Genomic DNA, 19,637 nt, shown 5'->3' on the forward strand with positions numbered 1-19,637 from the left:
GACACTGGGGACATCGGGGACACTTTGGGGACATTGGGGACGTCGGGGATGTGACGATGGGGGCACCTTGGGGGTGGCGATCAGCCCCTGGGGACACCGGGGACCCCCTTGGACCTGGTTATGGGACCTTGGGGACACGGAGGACACGGGACACAAGGGACCCCCAGGAGCCGTTTCCCAGCCCAGGGGGTCGCGTGGGGACGTTGGGGACATTGGGGACGTTGGGGACATTGGGGATGTTGGGGGCATTGGGGACATCGGGGACTTCAACCCCAGTTTGATGACGCCCGTCAGCACCGACACCTGGGGACACTGGGGACACTGGGGGCAATGGCACATTGGGGAGGTTGGGGACACTGGGGACATCGGGGACACTTTGGGGACATTGGGGACATTGGGGACATTGGGGACATTGGGGACATCGGGGACTTCAGCCCCAGTATGATGACGCCGGTGAGCACCGACACCTGGGGACATTGGGGACAATGGGGACAATGGGGACGTTGGGGACACTGGGGGTGTTGGGGACATCGGGGACTTCAGCCCCAGCTTGATGACGCCGGTGAGCACCGACACCTGGGGACAACGGGGACAATGGGGACAATGGGGGTGTTGGGGGCATTGGGGGTGTTGGGGACATTGGGGGCATTGGGGGCATTGGGGGCGTTGGGGACATTGAGGGTGTTGGGGACATTGGGGGTGTTGGGGACATTGGGGACATTGGGGACAATGGGGGTGTTGGGGACACTGGGGACAATGGGGACACTGGGGACATTGGGGATGTTGGGGGGCATTGGGGACTTCAGCCCCAGCTTGATGACGCCGGTGAGCACCGACACCTGGGGACATTGGGGACAATGGGGACAATGGGGACAATGGGGACATTGGGGACAATGGGGGTGTTGGGGACAATGGGGACACTGGGGACATTGGGGGTGTTGGGGGCATTGGGGACGTTGGGGACATTGGGGACAATGGGGGTGTTGGGGGCATTGGGGACATTTGGGGCATTGGGGACATTGGGGACATTGGGGACATCAGGGACTTCATCCTCAGCTTGATGACCCCGGTGAGCACCGACACCTGGGGACATTGGGGACAATGGGGACAATGGGGGTGTTGGGGGCATTGGGGACATTGGGGATGTTGGGGGCATTGGGGGCGTTGGGGGCATTGGGGACATTGGGGGCGTTGGGGACACTGGGGACTTCAGCCCCAGCTTGATGACGCCCGTGAGCACCGACACCTGGGGACGGCGGGGACGTTGGGGACAATGAGGGTGTTGGGGACACTGGGGACATTGGGGATGTTGGGGACGTTGGGGACACTGGGGGCGTTGGGGACGTTGGGGACACTGGGGGCATTGGGGACACTCGGGGCATTGGGGATGTTGGGGACATTGGGAACATTGGGGATGTTGGGGACATTGGGGACACTGGGGGCGTTGGGGATGTTGGGGACACTGGGGATGTTGGGGACACTGGGGACATTGGGGACTTCAGCCCCAGTTTGATGACGCCCATCAGCACTGACACCTGGGGACATCGGGGACACTAGGGGCATTGGGGACACTGGGGGCAATGGCACATTGGGGAGGTTGGGGATACTGGGGACATCGGGGACACTTTGGGGACATTGGGGACGTCGGGGATGTGACGATGGGGGCACCTTGGGGGTGGCGATCAGCCCCTGGGGACACCGGGGACCCCCTTGGACCTGGTTATGGGACCTTGGGGACATGGAGGACACGGGGCACAAGGGACCCCCAGGAGCCGTTTCCCAGCCCAGGGGGTCGCGTGGGGACGTTGGGGACATTGGGGATCTTGGGGGCATTGGGGACATCGGGGACTTCAACCCCAGTTTGATGACGCCCATCAGCACTGACACCTGGGGACACTGGGGACACTGGGCGCAATGGGACATTGGGGATGTTGGGGACACTGGGGACACTGGGGGCAATGGGACATTGGGGATGTTGGGGACACTGGGGACATTGGGGACTTCAGCCCCAGTTTGATGACGCCCATCAGCACTGACACCTGGGGACATCGGGGACACTAGGGGCATTGGGGACACTGGGGGCACTGGGACATTGGGGAGGTTGGGGACACTGGGGACATCGGGGACACTTTGGGGACATTGGGGACGTCGGGGATGTGACGATGGGGGCACCTTGGGGGTGGCGATCAGGCCCTGGGGACACCGGGGACCCCCTTGGACCTGGTTATGGGACCTTGGGGACATGGAGGACACGGGGCACAAGGGACCCCCTGGGAGCCGTTTCCCAGCCCAGGGGGTCGCGTGGGGACGTTGGGGACATTGGGGACGTTGGGGACGTTGGGGACACTGGGGGCATTGGGGACACTGGGGACATCGGGGACACTTTGGGGACATTGGGGACGTCGGGGATGTGACGATGGGGCCACCTTGGGGGTGGCGATCAGGCCTTGGGGACACCGGGGACCCCCTTGGACCTGGTTATGGGACCTTGGGGACATGGAGGACACGGGGCACAAGGGACCCCCTGGGAGCCGTTTCCCAGCCAGGGGGTCGCGTGGGGACATTGGGGACGTTGGGGACGTTGGGGACACTGGGGGCATTGGGGACACTGGGGACATCGGGGACACTTTGGGGACACTGGTGACGTCGGGGATGTGACGATGGGGGCACCTTGGGGGTGGCGATCAGCCACTGGGGACACCAGGGACCCCCTTGGACCTGGTTATGGGACCTTGGGGACACGGAGGACACGGGGCACAAGGGACCCCCTGGGAGCCGTTTCCCAGCCCAGGGGGTCGCATGGGGACGTTGGGGACATTGGGGACGTTGGGGACGCGTCACCTTGTTGAACTCGATGGGGCTGAAGACGTCAACGCGCTCGGAGAAGAGTCTGTGGATGTTGCTGAGGAGCTGGGTGTCCATGGGGGCGCTGGGGACACGGGGACACGTCAGCGCGGGGACATGGGGACATGGGGACATGGGCACATGGAGATGGACATGGGGACGTGGGGACACGGGGACGGACACGGGGACATGGAGACACGAGCATGTGGAGATGGACAGGGGGACACGGGGACATGGGGACACAGGAACGGACACGGGGACATGGGCATGTGGAGATGGACATGGGGACAGGGGGACACGGGGACATGGAGACGGACACAGAGGCACAGGCATGTGGAGATGGACATGGGGACATGGGGACAGAAGGACATGGGGACACGGGGACGGACACGGAGACACGGACATGGGGACACGGGGACGCACACGGGGACATGGGGACATGGGCATGCGGAGATGGACATGGGGACGGGGACACAAGGACATGGGGACATGGGGATGGACACGGGGACGCACATGGGGACACGGGCACGTGGAGATGGACTTGGGGACAGGGGGACACAGGGACACAGGGACATGGGGACATGGGGACACGGGCATGTGGAGATGGACATGGGGACGTGGGGACACGGGGACATGGGGATGGACACGGGGACACGGAGACACGAGCATGTGGAGATGGACATGGGGACGGCCACGTCAGCGCGGGGACAGGGGGACATGGGGACACACATGGGGACACGGGCATGTGGAGATGGACATGGGGACAGGGGGACACGGGGACGGACACGGGGACATGGAGACATGGGCATGTGGAGATGGACATGGGGACGGGGACACAAGGATATGGGGACATGGGGATGGACACGGGGACGGACACGTCAGCGCGGGGACATGGGGACACACATGGGGACACGGGCACGTGGAGATGGACATGGGGACGTGGGGACACGGGGACGCACACGGGGACATGGGGACATGGGCATGTGGAGATGGACATGGGGACGGGGACACAAGGATATGGGGACATGGGGATGGACACGGGGACGGACACGGGGACACGGGCACGTGGAGATGGACTTGGGGACAGGGGGACACAGGGACACAGGGACATGGGGACATGGGGACACGAGCATGTGGAGATGGACATGGGAACACAAGGACATGGGGACATGGGGATGGACACGGGGACACGGAGACACGAGCATGTGGAGATGGACATGGGAACACAAGGACATGGGGACACGGGGATGGACACGGGGACACGGAGACACGAGCATGTGGAGATGGACATGGGGACGGCCACGTCAGCGCGGGGACACGGGGACACGGGGACATGGGGACACGGGCACGTGGAGATGGACATGGGGACATGGGGATGGACACGGGGACACAGAGACATGGGGACACAGGCACGTGGAGATGGACATGGGGACACAGGGACACAGGAATGGACACGGGGACATGGGCACGTGGAGATGGACATGGGGACGGCCACGTCAGCGTGGGGACACGGGGACATGGGGACACGGGGACATGGGGACACAGGAACGGACACGGGGACATGGGCACGTGGAGATGGACATGGGGACAGGGGGACACGGGGACATGGAGACGGACACAGAGGCACAGGCATGTGGAGATGGACATGGGGACATGGGGACAGAAGGACATGGGGACACGGGGACGGACACGGAGACACGGACATGGGGACAGGGGGACACGGGGACGCACACGGGGACATGGGGACATGGGCATGCGGAGATGGACATGGGGACGGGGACACAAGGACATGGGGACATGGGGATGGACACGGGGACGCACACGGGGACACGGGCACGTGGAGATGGACATGGGGACACAAGGACATGGGGACATGGGGACGGACACGGAGACACGGGCAGGTGCAGATGGACATGGGGACCAACAAGGGGGTGACAAGGAGGTGATGGAGGTGGCATGCGTTGACACGGGGTGACACGGGTGACACGAGGTGACACGGGTGATGCGCTCTCAACTGGGCGCGTGGGGGGCGCGTAGTGGAGACAAACACCCACAAAGGGGTGACAGGTGATGGAGGTGACATGGGGTGACACAGGGTGACACGGGGTAACATGGGGTGACACGGGGTGACACAAGGTGACACCGGGTGGCACGGGTGACGCAAGGTGACACAGGGTGACGCGAGGTGACACAGGGTGACATGAGGTGACATGGGGTGACACGGGTGACACGGCTGACACACTCTCACCTGGGCGCGTAGGGCAGTGCGTAGCGGAGACAAACACCAAAAAGGGGTGACAGGGAGGTGATAGGGGTGACACAGGGTGAAGGTGACACCGGGTGACACGGGGTGACACGGGTGACGCAAGGTGACGAGAGGTGACATGAAGTGACACAGGGTGACGTGAGGTGACACAGGGTGACACCGGGTGACACAGGGTAACGCGAGGTGACACTAGGTGACACAGGGTGACACCAGGTGACACTCGGTGACACGGGTGACACGCTCTCACCTGGGCGTGTAGGGGGGCATGTAGCGGAGACGAACACCCACAAAGGGGTGACAGGGAGGTGATGGGGTGACACAGGGTGACGCGAGGTGACACTCGGTGACACGGGTGACACTAGGTGACACGGGTGACACGCTCTCACCTGGGCGCGTAGGGCGGCGCGTAGCGGAGGCAAACACCCACAAAGGGGTGATGGGGTGACACAGGGTGACGCGAGGTGACACAGGGTGACACAGGGTAACACCAGGTGACACTAGGTGACACTGGTGACACAGGGTGACACCAGGTGACACGGGTGACACGCTCTCACCTGGGCGCGTAGGGCGGCGCGTAGCGGGTGCCCGCGCGGGGCGCCGTACGCGGAGCAGCCCCTGCGGCTGGAGTCGCTGCTCTGCGCCCGCCGGACGCCCTCCTCGAAGAGCTGCCCCACCTGGAGGGCGCAGAGCGCTGAAAACACCCGAAAACACCCCAAAACGGCCAGAAACACCCCCAAAACACCCCGAAAACCCCCCAAAATACCCAAAAAACACCCAGGAACACCGTGAAACACCCCAAAAACACCCCAAAACACCCCAAAAACACCCAGAAACACCCCCTGCCAGACGCCCTCCTCGAAGAGCTGCCCCACCTGGAGGGGGCAGAGCGCTGAAAACACCCGAAAACACCCCAAAACGGCCAGAAACACCCCAAAAACACCCTGAAACACCCCCAAAACACCCCAAAAACACCCAGGAACACCCTGAAACACCCCCAAAACACCCTGAAACACCCCCAAACACCCTGAAACACCCCCAAAACACCCCAAAAACACCCAGAAACACCCCCTGCCGGACGCCCTCCTCGAAGAGCTGCCCCACCTGGAGGGGGCAGAGCGCTGAAAACACCCCAAAACGGCCAGAAACACCCCCAAAAACACCCTGAAACACCCCCAAAACACCCTGAAACACCCCAAAACACCCCAAAACACCCCCAAAACACCCAGAAACACCCCCTGCCGGACGCCCTCCTCGAAGAGCTGCCCCACCTGGAGGGGGGCAGAGCGCTGAAAACACCCGAAAACACCCCAAAACGGCCAGAAACACCCCAGAAACACCCAGAAACACCCCCAAAACACCCTGAAACACCCCCCAAAACACCCAGGAACACCCTGAAACACCCTCAAAACACCCTGAAACACCCCCCAAAACACCCAGAAACACCCTGAAACACCCCCTGCCGGATGCCCTCCTCAAAGAGCTGCCCCACCTGGAGGGGGCAGAGCGCTGAAAACACCCGAAAACACCCCAAAACGGCCAGAAACACCCCCCAAAACACCCAGAAACACCCCCAAAACACCCAGGAACACCCTGAAACACCCCCAGAAACACCCAGAAACACCCCGAAACACCCTGAAACACACCCAAAACACCCCAAAAACACCCAAAACACCCAGGAACACCCTGAAACACCCCCAAAACACCCTGAAACACCCCGAAACACCCTGAAACACCCCAAAACACCCTGAAACACCCCCAAAACACCCCAAAAACACCCAGAAACAACCCCTGCCGGACACCCTCCTCGAAGAGCTGCCCCACCTGGAGGGGGCAGAGCGCTGAAAACACCCGAAAACACCCCAAAACGGCCAGAAACACCCCTCAAAACACCCAGAAACACCCCCAAAACACCCCCAAAACACCCAGGAACACCCTGAAACACCCCCAAAACACCCTGAAACACCCCAAAACACCCCCAAAACACCCCAAAAACACCCAAAACACCCAGGAACACCCTGAAACACCCCCAAAACACCCTGAAACACCCCAAAACAACTCAAAAATTGCCCAAAACACACTGAAACACCCCCAAAACACCCCAAAAACACCCAGAAACACCCCCTGCCGGACGCCCTCCTCGAAGAGCTGCCCCACCTGGAGGGAGCAGAGCGCTGAAAACACCCGAAAACACCCCAAAACGGCCAGAAACACCCCTCAAAACACCCAGAAACACCCCCAAAACACCCCCAAAACACCCAGGAAAACCCTGAAACACCCCCAAAACACCCTGAAACACCCCCTAAGCACCCCAAAAACACCCAGAAACACCCCCTGCCGGACGCCCTCCTCGAAGAGCTGCCCCACCTGGAGGGCGCAGAGCGCTGAAAACACCCGAAAACACCCCAAAACGGCCAGAAACACCCCCAAAACACCCTGAAACACCCCCAAAACACCCAGGAACACCCCAAAAACACCCAGAAACACCCCCAAAACACCCCCAAAACACCCAGGAACACCCTGAAACACCCCCAAAACAGGCCAAAACACCCAGGAACACCCCCAAAACACCCAAAAACACCCAGAAACACCCCCTGCCAGACGCCCTCCTCGAAGAGCTGCCCCACCTGGAGGGGGCAGAGCGCTGAAAACACCCGAAAACACCCCAAAATGGCCAGAAACACCCCAAAAACACCCAGAAACACCCCCAAAACACCCAGGAACACCCGAAAACACCCAGGAACACCCCGAAACACCCCCAAAACACCCAGGAACACCCTGAAACACCCCAAAAACACCCAGAAACACCCCCAAAACACCCAGGAACACCCTGAAACACCCCCAAAACACCCTGAAACACCCCCAAAAACACCCAGGAACACCCTGAAACACCCCCAGAAACACCCAGAAACACCCCTGCCGGACGCCCTCCTCGAAGAGCTGCCCCACCTGGAGGGCGCAGAGCGCTGAAAACACCCGAAAACACCCCAAAACGGCCAGAAACACCCCAGAAACACCCCCAAAACACCCCCCAAAACACCCAGGAACACCCTGAAACACCCCCAAAACACCCTGGAACACCCTGAAACACCCCAAAAACACCCCCAAACACCCTGAAACACCCCCAGAAACACCCAGAAACACCCCCTGCCGGACGCCCTCCTCGAAGAGCTGCCCCACCTGGAGGGCGCAGAGCGCTGAAAACACCCCGAAACACCCCAAAACACCCCGAAACACCGCCAAAACACCCCGAAACACCCTGAAACACCCCAAAAACACCCAGAAACACCCCCTGCCGGACGCCCTCCTCGAAGAGCTGCCCCACCTGGAGGGGGCAGAGCGCTGAAAACACCCGAAAACACCCCAAAACGGCCAGAAACACCCCCAAAAACACCCAGAAACACCCCCAAAACACGCAGGAACACCCGGAAACACCCCCAAAACACCCTGAAACACCCCCAAAACACCCCGAAACACCCTGAAACACCCCAAAAACACCCAGAAACACCCCCTGCCGGACGCCCTCCTCGAAGAGCTGCCCCACCTGGAGGGCGCAGAGCGCTGAAAACACCCGAAAACACCCCAAAACGGCCAGAAACACCCCAAAAACACCCAGAAACACCCCCAAAACACCCCCGAACACCCTGAAACACCCCCAAAACACCCTGAAACACCCCCCAAAAAACCCAGAAACACCCCGAAACACCCCCAAAACAGCCAGAAACACCCCCAAAACACCCCAAAACACCCAGAAACACCCCCAAAACACCCAGGAACACCCTGAAACACCCCCAAAACACCTGAAACACTCCCCAAAACACCCAGAAACACCCCGAAACACCCCCAAAACAGCCAGAAACACCCCCAAAACACCCCAAAAACACCCAGAAACACCCTGAAACACCCCCAAAACACCCTGAAACACCCCCAAAACACCCTGAAACACCCTGAAACACCTCAAAAACACCCAGAAACACCCCCTGCCGGACGCCCTCCTCGAAGAGCTGCCCCACCTGGAGGGGGCAGAGCGCTGAAAACACCCCAAAACGGCCAGAAACACCCCCAAAAACACCCTGAAACACCCCCAAAACACCCTGAAACACCCCAAAACACCCCAAAACACCCCAAAACACCCAGAAACACCCCCTGCCGGACGCCCTCCTCGAAGAGCTGCCCCACCTGGAGGGGGGCAGAGCGCTGAAAACACCCGAAAACACCCCAAAACGGCCAGAAACACCCCAGAAACACCCAGAAACACCCCCAAAACACCCTGAAACACCCCCCAAAACACCCAGGAACACCCTGAAACACCCTCAAAACACCCTGAAACACCCCCCAAAACACCCAGAAACACCCTGAAACACCCCCTGCCGGATGCCCTCCTCAAAGAGCTGCCCCACCTGGAGGGGGCAGAGCGCTGAAAACACCCGAAAACACCCCAAAACGGCCAGAAACACCCCCCAAAACACCCAGAAACACCCCCAAAACACCCAGGAACACCCTGAAACACCCCCAGAAACACCCAAGAAACACCCGAAACACCCTGAAACACCCCCAAAACACCCCAAAAAACACCCAGAAACACCCCCTGCCGGACGCCCTCCTCAAAGAGCTGCCCCACCTGGAGGGGGCAGAGTGCTGAAAACACCCCGAAACACCCCAAAACGGCCAGAAACACCCCCAAAAACACCCAGAAACACCCCCAAAACACCCAGGAACACCCTGAAACACCCCCAAAACACCCTGAAACACCCCGAAACACCCTGAAACACACCAAAACACCCCAAAAACACCCAAAACACCCAGGAACACCCTGAAACACCCCCAAAACACCCTGAAACACCCCGAAACACCCTGAAACACCCCAAAACACCCTGAAACACCCCAAAACACCCCAAAAACACCCAGAAACAACCCCTGCCGGACACCCTCCTCGAAGAGCTGCCCCACCTGGAGGGGCAGAGCGCTGAAAACACCCGAAAACACCCCAAAACGGCCAGAAACACCCCTCAAAACACCCAGAAACACCCCCAAAACACCCCCAAAACACCCAGGAACACCCTGAAACACCCCCAAAACACCCTGAAACACCCCAAAACACCCCCAAAACACCCCAAAAACACCCAAAACACCCAGGAACACCCTGAAACACCCCAAAACACCCTGAAACACCCCAAAACAACTCAAAAATTGCCCAAAACACACTGAAACACCCCCAAAACACCCCAAAAACACCCAGAAACACCCCTGCCGGACGCCCTCCTCGAAGAGCTGCCCCACCTGGAGGGAGCAGAGCGCTGAAAACACCCGAAAACACCCCAAAACGGCCAGAAACACCCCTCAAAACACCCAGAAACACCCCCAAAACACCCCCAAAACACCCAGGAACACCCTGAAACACCCCCAAAACACCCTGAAACACCCCCTAAGCACCCCAAAAACACCAGAAACACCCCCTGCCGGACGCCCTCCTCGAAGAGCTGCCCCACCTGGAGGGCGCAGAGCGCTGAAAACACCCGAAAACACCCCAAAACGGCCAGAAACACCCCCAAAACACCCTGAAACACCCCCAAAACACCCAGGAACACCCCAAAAACACCCAGAAACACCCCCAAAACACCCCCAAAACACCCAGGAACACCCTGAAACACCCCCAAAACACCCCAAAACACCCAGGAACACCCCAAAACACCCAAAAACACCCAGAAACACCCCCTGCCAGACGCCCTCCTCGAAGAGCTGCCCCACCTGGAGGGGGCAGAGCGCTGAAAACACCCGAAAACACCCCAAAATGGCCAGAAACACCCCAAAAACACCCAGAAACACCCCCAAAACACCCAGGAACACCCCGAAACACCCAGGAACACCCCGAAACACCCCCAAAACACCCAGGAACACCCTGAAACACCCAAAAACACCCAGAAACACCCCCAAAACACCCAGGAACCCCCTGAAACACCCCCAAACACCCTGAAACACCCCCCAAAACACCCAGGAACACCCTGAAACACCCCCAGAAACACCCAGAAACACCCCCTGCCGGACGCCCTCCTCGAAGAGCTGCCCCACCTGGAGGGCGCAGAGCGCTGAAAACACCCGAAAACACCCCAAAACGGCCAGAAACGCCCCAAAAACACCCAGAAACACCCCCAAAACACCCCCAAAACACCCAGGAACACCCTGAAACACCCCCAAAACACCCTGAAACACCCCCAAAAACACCCAGGAACACCCTGAAACACCCCCAGAAACACCCAGAAACACCCCCTGCTGGACGCCCTCCTCGAAGAGCTGCCCCACCTGGAGAGCGCAGAGCGCTGAAAACACCCCAAAACACCCCAAAACGGCCAGAAACACCCCAAAAACACCCAGAAACACCCCCAAAACACCCAGGAACACCCTGAAACACCCCCAGAAACACCCCAAAAACACCCAGAAACACCCCCTGCCGGACGCCCTCCTCGAAGAGCTGCCCCACCTGGAGGGCGCAGAGCGCTGAAAACACCCGAAAACACCCCAAAACGGCCAGAAACACCCCAAAAACACCCCCAAAACACCCAGGAACACCCTGAAACACCCCCAAAACACCCGGAAACACACCGAAACACCCTGAAACACCCAGAAACCCCCGAAACACCCCCAAAACACCCAGAAACACCCCCTGCCGGACGCCCTCCTCGAAGAGCTGTCCCACCTGGAGGGCGCAGAGCGCTGAAAACACCCGAAAACACCCCAAAACGGCCAGAAACACCCCCAAAAACACCCAGAAACACCCCCAAAACACCCCCAAAACACCCAGGAACACCCTGAAACACCCCCAAAACACCCTGAAACACCCCGAAACACCCCCAAAACACCCCAAAACACCCTGAAACACCCCAAAAACACCCAGAAACACCCCTGCCGGACGCCCTCCTCGAAGAGCTGCCCCACCTGGAGGGCGCAGAGCGCTGAAAACACCCGAAAACACCCCAAAACGGCCAGAAACACCCAGAAACACCCCCAAAACACCCCCAAAACACCCAGGAACACCCTGAAACACCCCAAAACACCCTGGAACACCCTGAAACACCCAAAAACACCCCCAAACACCCTGAAACACCCCCAGAAACACCCAGAAACACCCCCTGCCGGACGCCCTCCTCGAAGAGCTGCCCCACCTGGAGGGCGCAGAGCGCTGAAAACACCCGAAAACACCCCAAAACGGCCAGAAACACCCCCAAAAACACCCAGAAACACCCCCAAAACACCCCCGAACACCCTGAAACACCCCCAAAACACCCTGAAACACCCCCCAAAAAACCAGAAACACCCCGAAACACCCCCAAAACAGCCAGAAACACCCCCAAAACACCCAGGAACACCCTGAAACACCCCCAAAACACCCTGAAACACTCCCCAAAACACCCAGAAACACCCCGAAACACCCCCAAAACAGCCAGAAACACCCCCAAAACACCCCAAAAACACCCAGAAACACCCTGAAACACCCCCAAAACACCCTGAAACACCCCCCAAAACACCCTGAAACACCCTGAAACACCCCAAAAACACCCAGAAACACCCCCTGCCGGACGCCCTCCTCGAAGAGCTGCCCCACCTGGAGGGCGCAGAGCGCTGAAAACACCCGAAAACACCCCAAAACGGCCAGAAACACCCCAAAAACACCCAGAAACACCCCAAAAACACCCAGGAACACCCTGAAACACCCCCAAAACACCCCAAAACACCCCGAAACACCCTGAAACACCCCCAAAACACCCAGAAACACCCTGAAACACCCCCAAAACACCCTGAAACACCCCCAGAAACACCCCCTGCCGGACGCCCTCCTCGAAGAGCTGCCCCACCTGGAGGGCGCAGAGTGCTGAAAACACCCGAAAACACCCCAAAACGGCCAGAAACACCCCCAAAACACCCAGAAACACCCCCAAAACACCCAGGAACACCCTGAAACACCCCCAGAAACACCCAGAAACACCCCAAAACACCCCGAAACACCCAGGATCACCCTGAAACACCCCCAAAACACCCAGAAACACCCCCTGCCGGACGCCCTCCTCGAAGAGCTGCCCCACCTGGAGGGGGCAGAGCGCTGAAAACACCCGAAAACACCCCAAAACGGCCAGAAACACCCCCAAAACACCCAGAAACACCCAGGAACACCCGGAAACACCCCCAAAACACCCTGAAACACCCCGAAACACCCCCAAAACACCCCAAAACACCCTGAAACACCCCAAAAACACCCAGAAACACCCCCTGCCAGACGCCCTCCTCGAAGAGCTGCCCCACCTGGAGGGGGGCAGAGCGCTGAAACACCCCGAAACACCCCAAAACGGCCAGAAACACCCCCAAAACACCCCAAAACCCCCCCCAAAACACCCAGGAACACCCGGAAACACCCCAAAAACAGCCAGAAACACCCCCAAAACACCCAGAAACACCCCCTGCCACACGCCCTCCTCGAAGAGCTGCCCCACCTGGAGGGGGCAGAGTGCTGAAAACACCCGAAAACACCCCAAAACGGCCAGAAACACCCCAAAAACAACCCGAAAACCCCCCAAAACACCAGAAACACCCCGAAACACCCCAAAAACAGCCAGAAAACCCCCCAAAACCCCCCCAAAACACCGAGAAACACCTCTGAAACACACCCAAAACACCTCAAAAATTCCCCAAAACACCCTGAAACACCCAAAACACCAGAAACCCCCTGAAACACGCCCAAAACAGCCCCAAACCCCCAGAAACACCCTGAAACACCCCAAAAACACCCTGAAAAACCCCAAAACACCCTGAAACACCCATAAAGACTCCTGTAAATACCCCCAGACACCCCAAAACACCCAGAAAAACACCCTTAGATGCCCCCAGACAACTCAAAACACCATAAAGATACCCCCAGACACCCCAAAACACCCAGAAAAACACCCTTAGATGTCCCCAGACACCCCAAAACAGCCCAAAACACCCATAAAGACACCCTTAAATACCCCCAGATCCCCCAAAACACCATAAAGACACCCTTAAATACCCCCAGACACCCCAAAACACCCCCAAAGACGCCCCTAGACACCCGAATACATCCGGAAAGACACCCTTAAGTACCCTCAGACACCCCAAAACACCCCAAAAGATGCCCCTAGATGCCCCCAGACACCCCAAAACACCATAAAGACACCCATAAATACCCTCAGACACCCCAAAAAAACCATAAAGACACCCTTAAGTACCCTCAGGCACCCCAAAACACCCATATAGACTCCCTTAAATACCCCCAGACACCCCAAAACACCCCAAAAGACGCCCCTAGACACCCGAATACATCCGGAAAGACACCCTGAAGTACCCTCAGACACCCCGAAACACCCCAAAACACGCCCCTAGATGCCCCCAGACACCCCAAAACACCCCAAAACACCCATAAAGACACCCTTAAATACCCCAACACCCCAAAACACCCATAAAGACACCCTTAGATGCCCCCAGACACCCCAAAACACCCATAAAGACACCCATAAATACCCTCAGACACCCCAAAACATCCTACAACACGCATAAAGACACCCTTAAATACCCTCAGACACCCCAAAACACCCAGAAAGACACCCTTAAATACCCCCAGACACCCCAAAACACCCCAAAAGACGGCCCTAGACACCCGAATACATCCGGAAAGACACCCTTAAATACCCTCAGACACCCCAAAACACCCAGAAAAACACCCTTAGATGCCCCCAGACACCCCAAAACACCCATAAAGACACCCATAAATACCCTCAGACACCCCAAAAAACCCATAAACACACCCTTAAATACCCTCAGACACCCCAAAACACCCAGAAAGACACCCTTAAATACCCCCAGACACCCCAAAACACCCCAAAAGACGCCCCTAGACACCCGAATACATCCAGAAAGACACCCTTAAGTACCCTCAGACACCCCAAAACACCCCAAAAGATGCCCCTAGATGCCCCCAGACACCCCAAAACACCCCAAAACACCCAGAAAAACGCCCGTAGATGCCCCCAGACACCCCAAAACATCCCAAAATACCCATAAAGACTCCCTTAAATACCCCGACACCCCAAAACACCCAGAAAAACGCCTGTAGATGCCCCCAGACACCCCAAAACACCCCAAAAGATGCCCCTAGATGGCCCCAGACACCCCAAAACACCATAAAGACGCCCCTAGACACCCGAATACATCCGGAAAGACACCCTTAAGTACCCCCCAGACACCCCAAAACACCCCAAAAGATGCCCCTAGATGCCCCCAGACACCCCAAAAGATGCCCCTAGACACCCGAATACATCCGGAAAGACACCCTTAAGTACCCTCAGACACCCCAAAACACCCCAAAAGATGCCCCTAGATGCCCCCAGACACCCCAAAACACCATAAAGACGCCCCGAGACACCCCAAAACACCCCCAAGGGCCCCCCGGCGTCACCTGCAGGTCGATGGCGCTCGTGTCCTCCAGGACGCGCTTGGCCACGGCGCGGACGCCGCGCGGCTCCGCGCAGCCCAACCAGTCGCGGCTCTCGACGCTCTTGCGGAGCATGAGGGCCAGGGCGGCCCCCTGCGCCCGCACGTAGCCCTCGAGCAGGCGGCGCGCGGCCTCGCGGGCCTCGGCGCGGAGGGTGGCCTCGGGGGTCACCGGTGTCACCGGGACCTGCGGGGGACACGGGTGTCACCGGGTGTCATCAGCAAACATGGGACACGTGTGTTATTGTGGTCATGGTGATCGTCGGTGTCACCCGTGCGGCCTCGCGGGCCTCGGCGCGCAGGGTGGCCTCTGGGGTCACCGGGGACACCGGGACCTGCGGGGGACACGGGTGTCACCATCCATGGCACTGGTGACATCAGCAGCCATGGGATACATGTGTGTTATTGCGGTTACAGGGACCACTGGTGTCACCCGTGCGGCCTCGCGGGCCTCGGCGCGGAGGGTGGCCTCTGGTGTCACCGGTGTCACCGGGACCTGCGGGGGGACATGTGTCACCACCCATGTCATCATCCATGTCATTGGTGACACCAGCAACCATGGGACATGTGTGTTATTGGGGTCAGGGTGATCGTCGGTGTCACCCGTGCGGCCTCGCGGGGCTCGGCGCACAGGGTGGCCTCCGGGGTGACCGGTGTCACCGGGACCTGCGGGGGACACGGGTGTCACCGGGTGTCACCACCCATGGCACTGGTGTCATTGGCAACCATGGGATACGTGTGTTATTGGGGTCATGGTGATCGTCGGTGTCACCCGTGCGGCCTCGCGGGCCTCGGCGCGGAGGGTGGCCTCCGGGGTCACCGGTGTCACCGGGACCTGCGGGGGACACGTGTGTCACCAGGTGTCACCACCCGTGTCACCACCCATGTCACTGGTGACACCTGCGGGACACACGTGTCACTGCGGTGTCATCACCCATATCACTGGTGTCACCAGCACCTGCGGGACACGCGTGTCACCAGGGCCGGGGTGACCGTCGGCGTCACTGCTGTGGCCTCGGGGGACACCTGTGTCACTAGGGTCAGTGTCACCACCCGTGTCACTGGTGACACCTGCGGGACACACGTGTCACTGGGGCCAGGGTGACCACCGGTGTCACCAGCGCCTCCGCGCAGAGCATGGCCATGGGGGACACCCTTGTCACCGGGGTCACTGGTGTCACCAGCACCTGCAGGGACACCCTTGTCACTGCTGTCAGTGTGATCACCCGTGTCACTGGTGTCACCCATGTCACCAGTGTCCCCAGTGCTTCCGCATGGCGCTGGCACCCGTGGGGACACATGTGTCACCCCCGTGACGCCGGAGGAGCCTGGGGACATCGAGGAGCTCCGTGGTGACGATGGGGGCCCCCTTTGAGGACCTTGAAGACCCCCTGGGGACACCTGGGGACATCTGAAAGCCTTGGGGACACCTTGGGGACCCTGGGGACATCTGAAGGCCCTGGGGACATCTGAAAGCCCTGGGGACACCTTGGGGACACCTTGGGGACCCTGGGGACATCTGAAAGCCCTGGGGACATCTTGGGGACCCTGGGGACATCTGAAGGCCCTGGGGACATCTTGGGGACACTTGGGGACCCTGGAGACATCTGAAAGCCCTGGGGACATCTTGGGGACACTTGGGGACATCTGAAGGCCCTGGGGACACCTAGGGGACACCTTGGGGACCCTGGGGAAATCTGAAAGCCCTGGGGACACTTGGGGACATCTGAAGGATCTGGGGACACCTTGGGGACACCTTGGGGACACCTGGGGACATCTGAAAGCCCTGGGGACATCTTGGGGACACTTGGGGACATCTGAAGGATCTGGGGACACCTTGGGGACACCTTGGGGACACCTGGGGACATCTGAAAGCCCTGGGGACACTTTGGGGACACCTTGGGGACATCTGAAGGACCTGGGGACACCTTGGGGACACCCTGGGGACATCTGAAAGCCCTGGGGACATCTTGGGGACACTTGGGGACATCTGAAGGATCTGGGGACATCTTGGGGAGACCTTGGGGACCCTGGAGACATCTGAAAGCCCTGGGGACATCTTGGGGACACTTGGGGACATCTGAAGGATCTGGGGACATCTTGGGGACACCTTGGGGACACCTGGGGACATCTGAAAGCCCTGGGGACATCTTGGGGACCTTCCGGCGCTCTTGAAGAGCCCTTGGGAGCAGTTTGGGACCCTCAGGGCCCCTTGGTGACGCCGGGGACCCCCTTGGTGACACTGCAGCACCTTGGTGGCCCTTGGGGACACTTGGGGACATCTGAAGGACCTGGGGACACCTTGGGGACACCTGGGGACCTTCCCGCGCTCTTGAAGAGCCCTTGGGAGCAGTTTGGGACCCTCAGGGCTCCTTGGTGACGCCAGGGTCCCTTTGGTGACACCGGGGGCCCCTTTGGTGACATTGCGTCACCTTGGTGGCCCTTGGGGACACTTGGGGACATCTGAAGGACCTGGGGACACCTTGGGGACACCTGGGGACCTCCCGGTGCTCTTGAAGAGCCCTTGGGAGCAGTTTGGGACCCTCAGGGCCCCTTGGTGACACCGGGGTCCCTTTGGTGACACCGGGGGTCCCTTTGGGGACACAGCGTCACCTTGGTGGCACTTGGGGACACCTGGGGACATCTGAAGGCCCTGGGGACATCTTGGGGACCTTCCGGCGCTCTTGAAGAGCCCTTGGGAGCAGTTTGGGACCCTCAGGGCTCCTTGGTGACGCTGGGAGCCCCCTTGGTGACACTGCGTCAGCTCGGTGGCCCTTGGTGGCCCTTGGTGGCACTTGGGGACGTCTCACCTGCACGGGGAAGTGCTGCTCGGTCAGGCGCAGCAGGTGGGGGACGGTGGTGGCCTCGTAGTCCAGGCACAGCCTGGAGCTCCAGGTGACACCGCGGGGCCCCTTTTGGGGACCTCGAAGACCCCCTGGGGACACCTTGGGGACACCTTGGGGACATCTGAAGGCCCTGGGGACACCTTGGGGACCTTCCGGAGCTCTTGAAGAGCCCTTGGGAGCAGTTTGGCACCCTCAGGGCTCCTTGGTGACACCGGGGTCCCTTTGGTGACACCCCGGGGCCCCTTTTGAGGACCTTGAAGATCCCCTGGGGACACCTGGGGACATCTGAAGGACCTGGGGACACCTTGGGGACACCTGGGGACCTCCCAGTGCTCTTGAAGAGACCTTGGGAGCAGTTTGGGATCCTCAGGGCTCCTTGGTGACACCGGGGACCCCCTTGGTGACACTGCAGCACCTTGGTGGCCCTTGGGGACACTTGGGGACATCTGAAGGACCTGGGGACACCTTGGGGACACCTGGGGACCTTCCGGCGCTCTTGAAGAGCCCTTGGGAGCAGTTTGGGACCCTCAGGGCTCCTTGGTGACGCCGGGGTCCCTTTGGTGACACCGGGGGGTCCCTTTGGGGACACTGCGTCACCTTGGTGGCACTTGGGGACACTTGGGGACATCTGAAGGCCCTGGGGACATCTTGAGGACCTTGGGGACCTTCCGGCGCTCTTGAAGAGCCCTTGGGAGCAGTTTGGGACCCTCAGGGCTCCTTGGTGACGCCGGGGTCCCTTTGGTGACACCCCGGGGCCCCTTTTGAGGACCTTGAAGATCCCCTGGGGACACCTGGGGACATCTGAAGGACCTGGGGACACCTAGGGGACACCTTGGGGACCCTGGAGACATCTGAAAGCCCTGGGGACATCTTGGGGACACTTGGGGACATCTGAAGGACCTGGGGACACCTTGGGGACACCTTGGGGACCCTGGGGACATCTGAAGGCCCTGGGGACATCTTGGGGACCTTCCGGCGCTCTTGAAGAGCCCTTGGGAGCAGTTTGGGACCCTCAGGGCTCCTTGGTGACACCAGGGGGACACTGCGTCACCTCGGTGGCCCTTGGTGGCCCTTGGTGGCACTTGGGGACGTCTCACCTGCACGGGGAAGTGCTGCTCGGTCAGGCGCAGCAGGTGGGGGACGGTGGTGGCCTCGTAGTCCAGGCACAGCCTGGAGCTCCAGGTGAC

The 19,637-nt window shown here is 59.9% G+C and overlaps 1 protein-coding gene across 1 annotated transcript in view; it reads right to left on the minus strand.

Annotated features, from left to right (window-relative positions):
* Positions 1-1,027: 1,027 nt before the first annotated feature.
* LOC148590478 (vacuolar protein sorting-associated protein 51 homolog) overlaps positions 1,028-19,637 on the minus strand; it is a gene marked incomplete at both ends in the record, with an annotated part of 34,392 nt that continues 15,782 nt past the window's right edge. The window contains 5 exon segments of the mRNA XM_088538997.1: positions 1,028-1,083; positions 2,842-2,929; positions 5,665-5,703; positions 5,705-5,784; positions 15,570-15,791. Of these exon segments, the coding sequence (XP_088395123.1) occupies positions 1,028-1,083; positions 2,842-2,929; positions 5,665-5,703; positions 5,705-5,784; positions 15,570-15,791 (485 nt within the window).

Source organism: Tinamus guttatus, unplaced genomic scaffold (genome assembly GCF_059628265.1).
Source record: "Tinamus guttatus ecotype Peru unplaced genomic scaffold, ASM5962826v1 Tinamus_guttatus_pri_ptg001317l, whole genome shotgun sequence".
NCBI lineage: Eukaryota > Metazoa > Chordata > Aves > Tinamiformes > Tinamidae > Tinamus > Tinamus guttatus.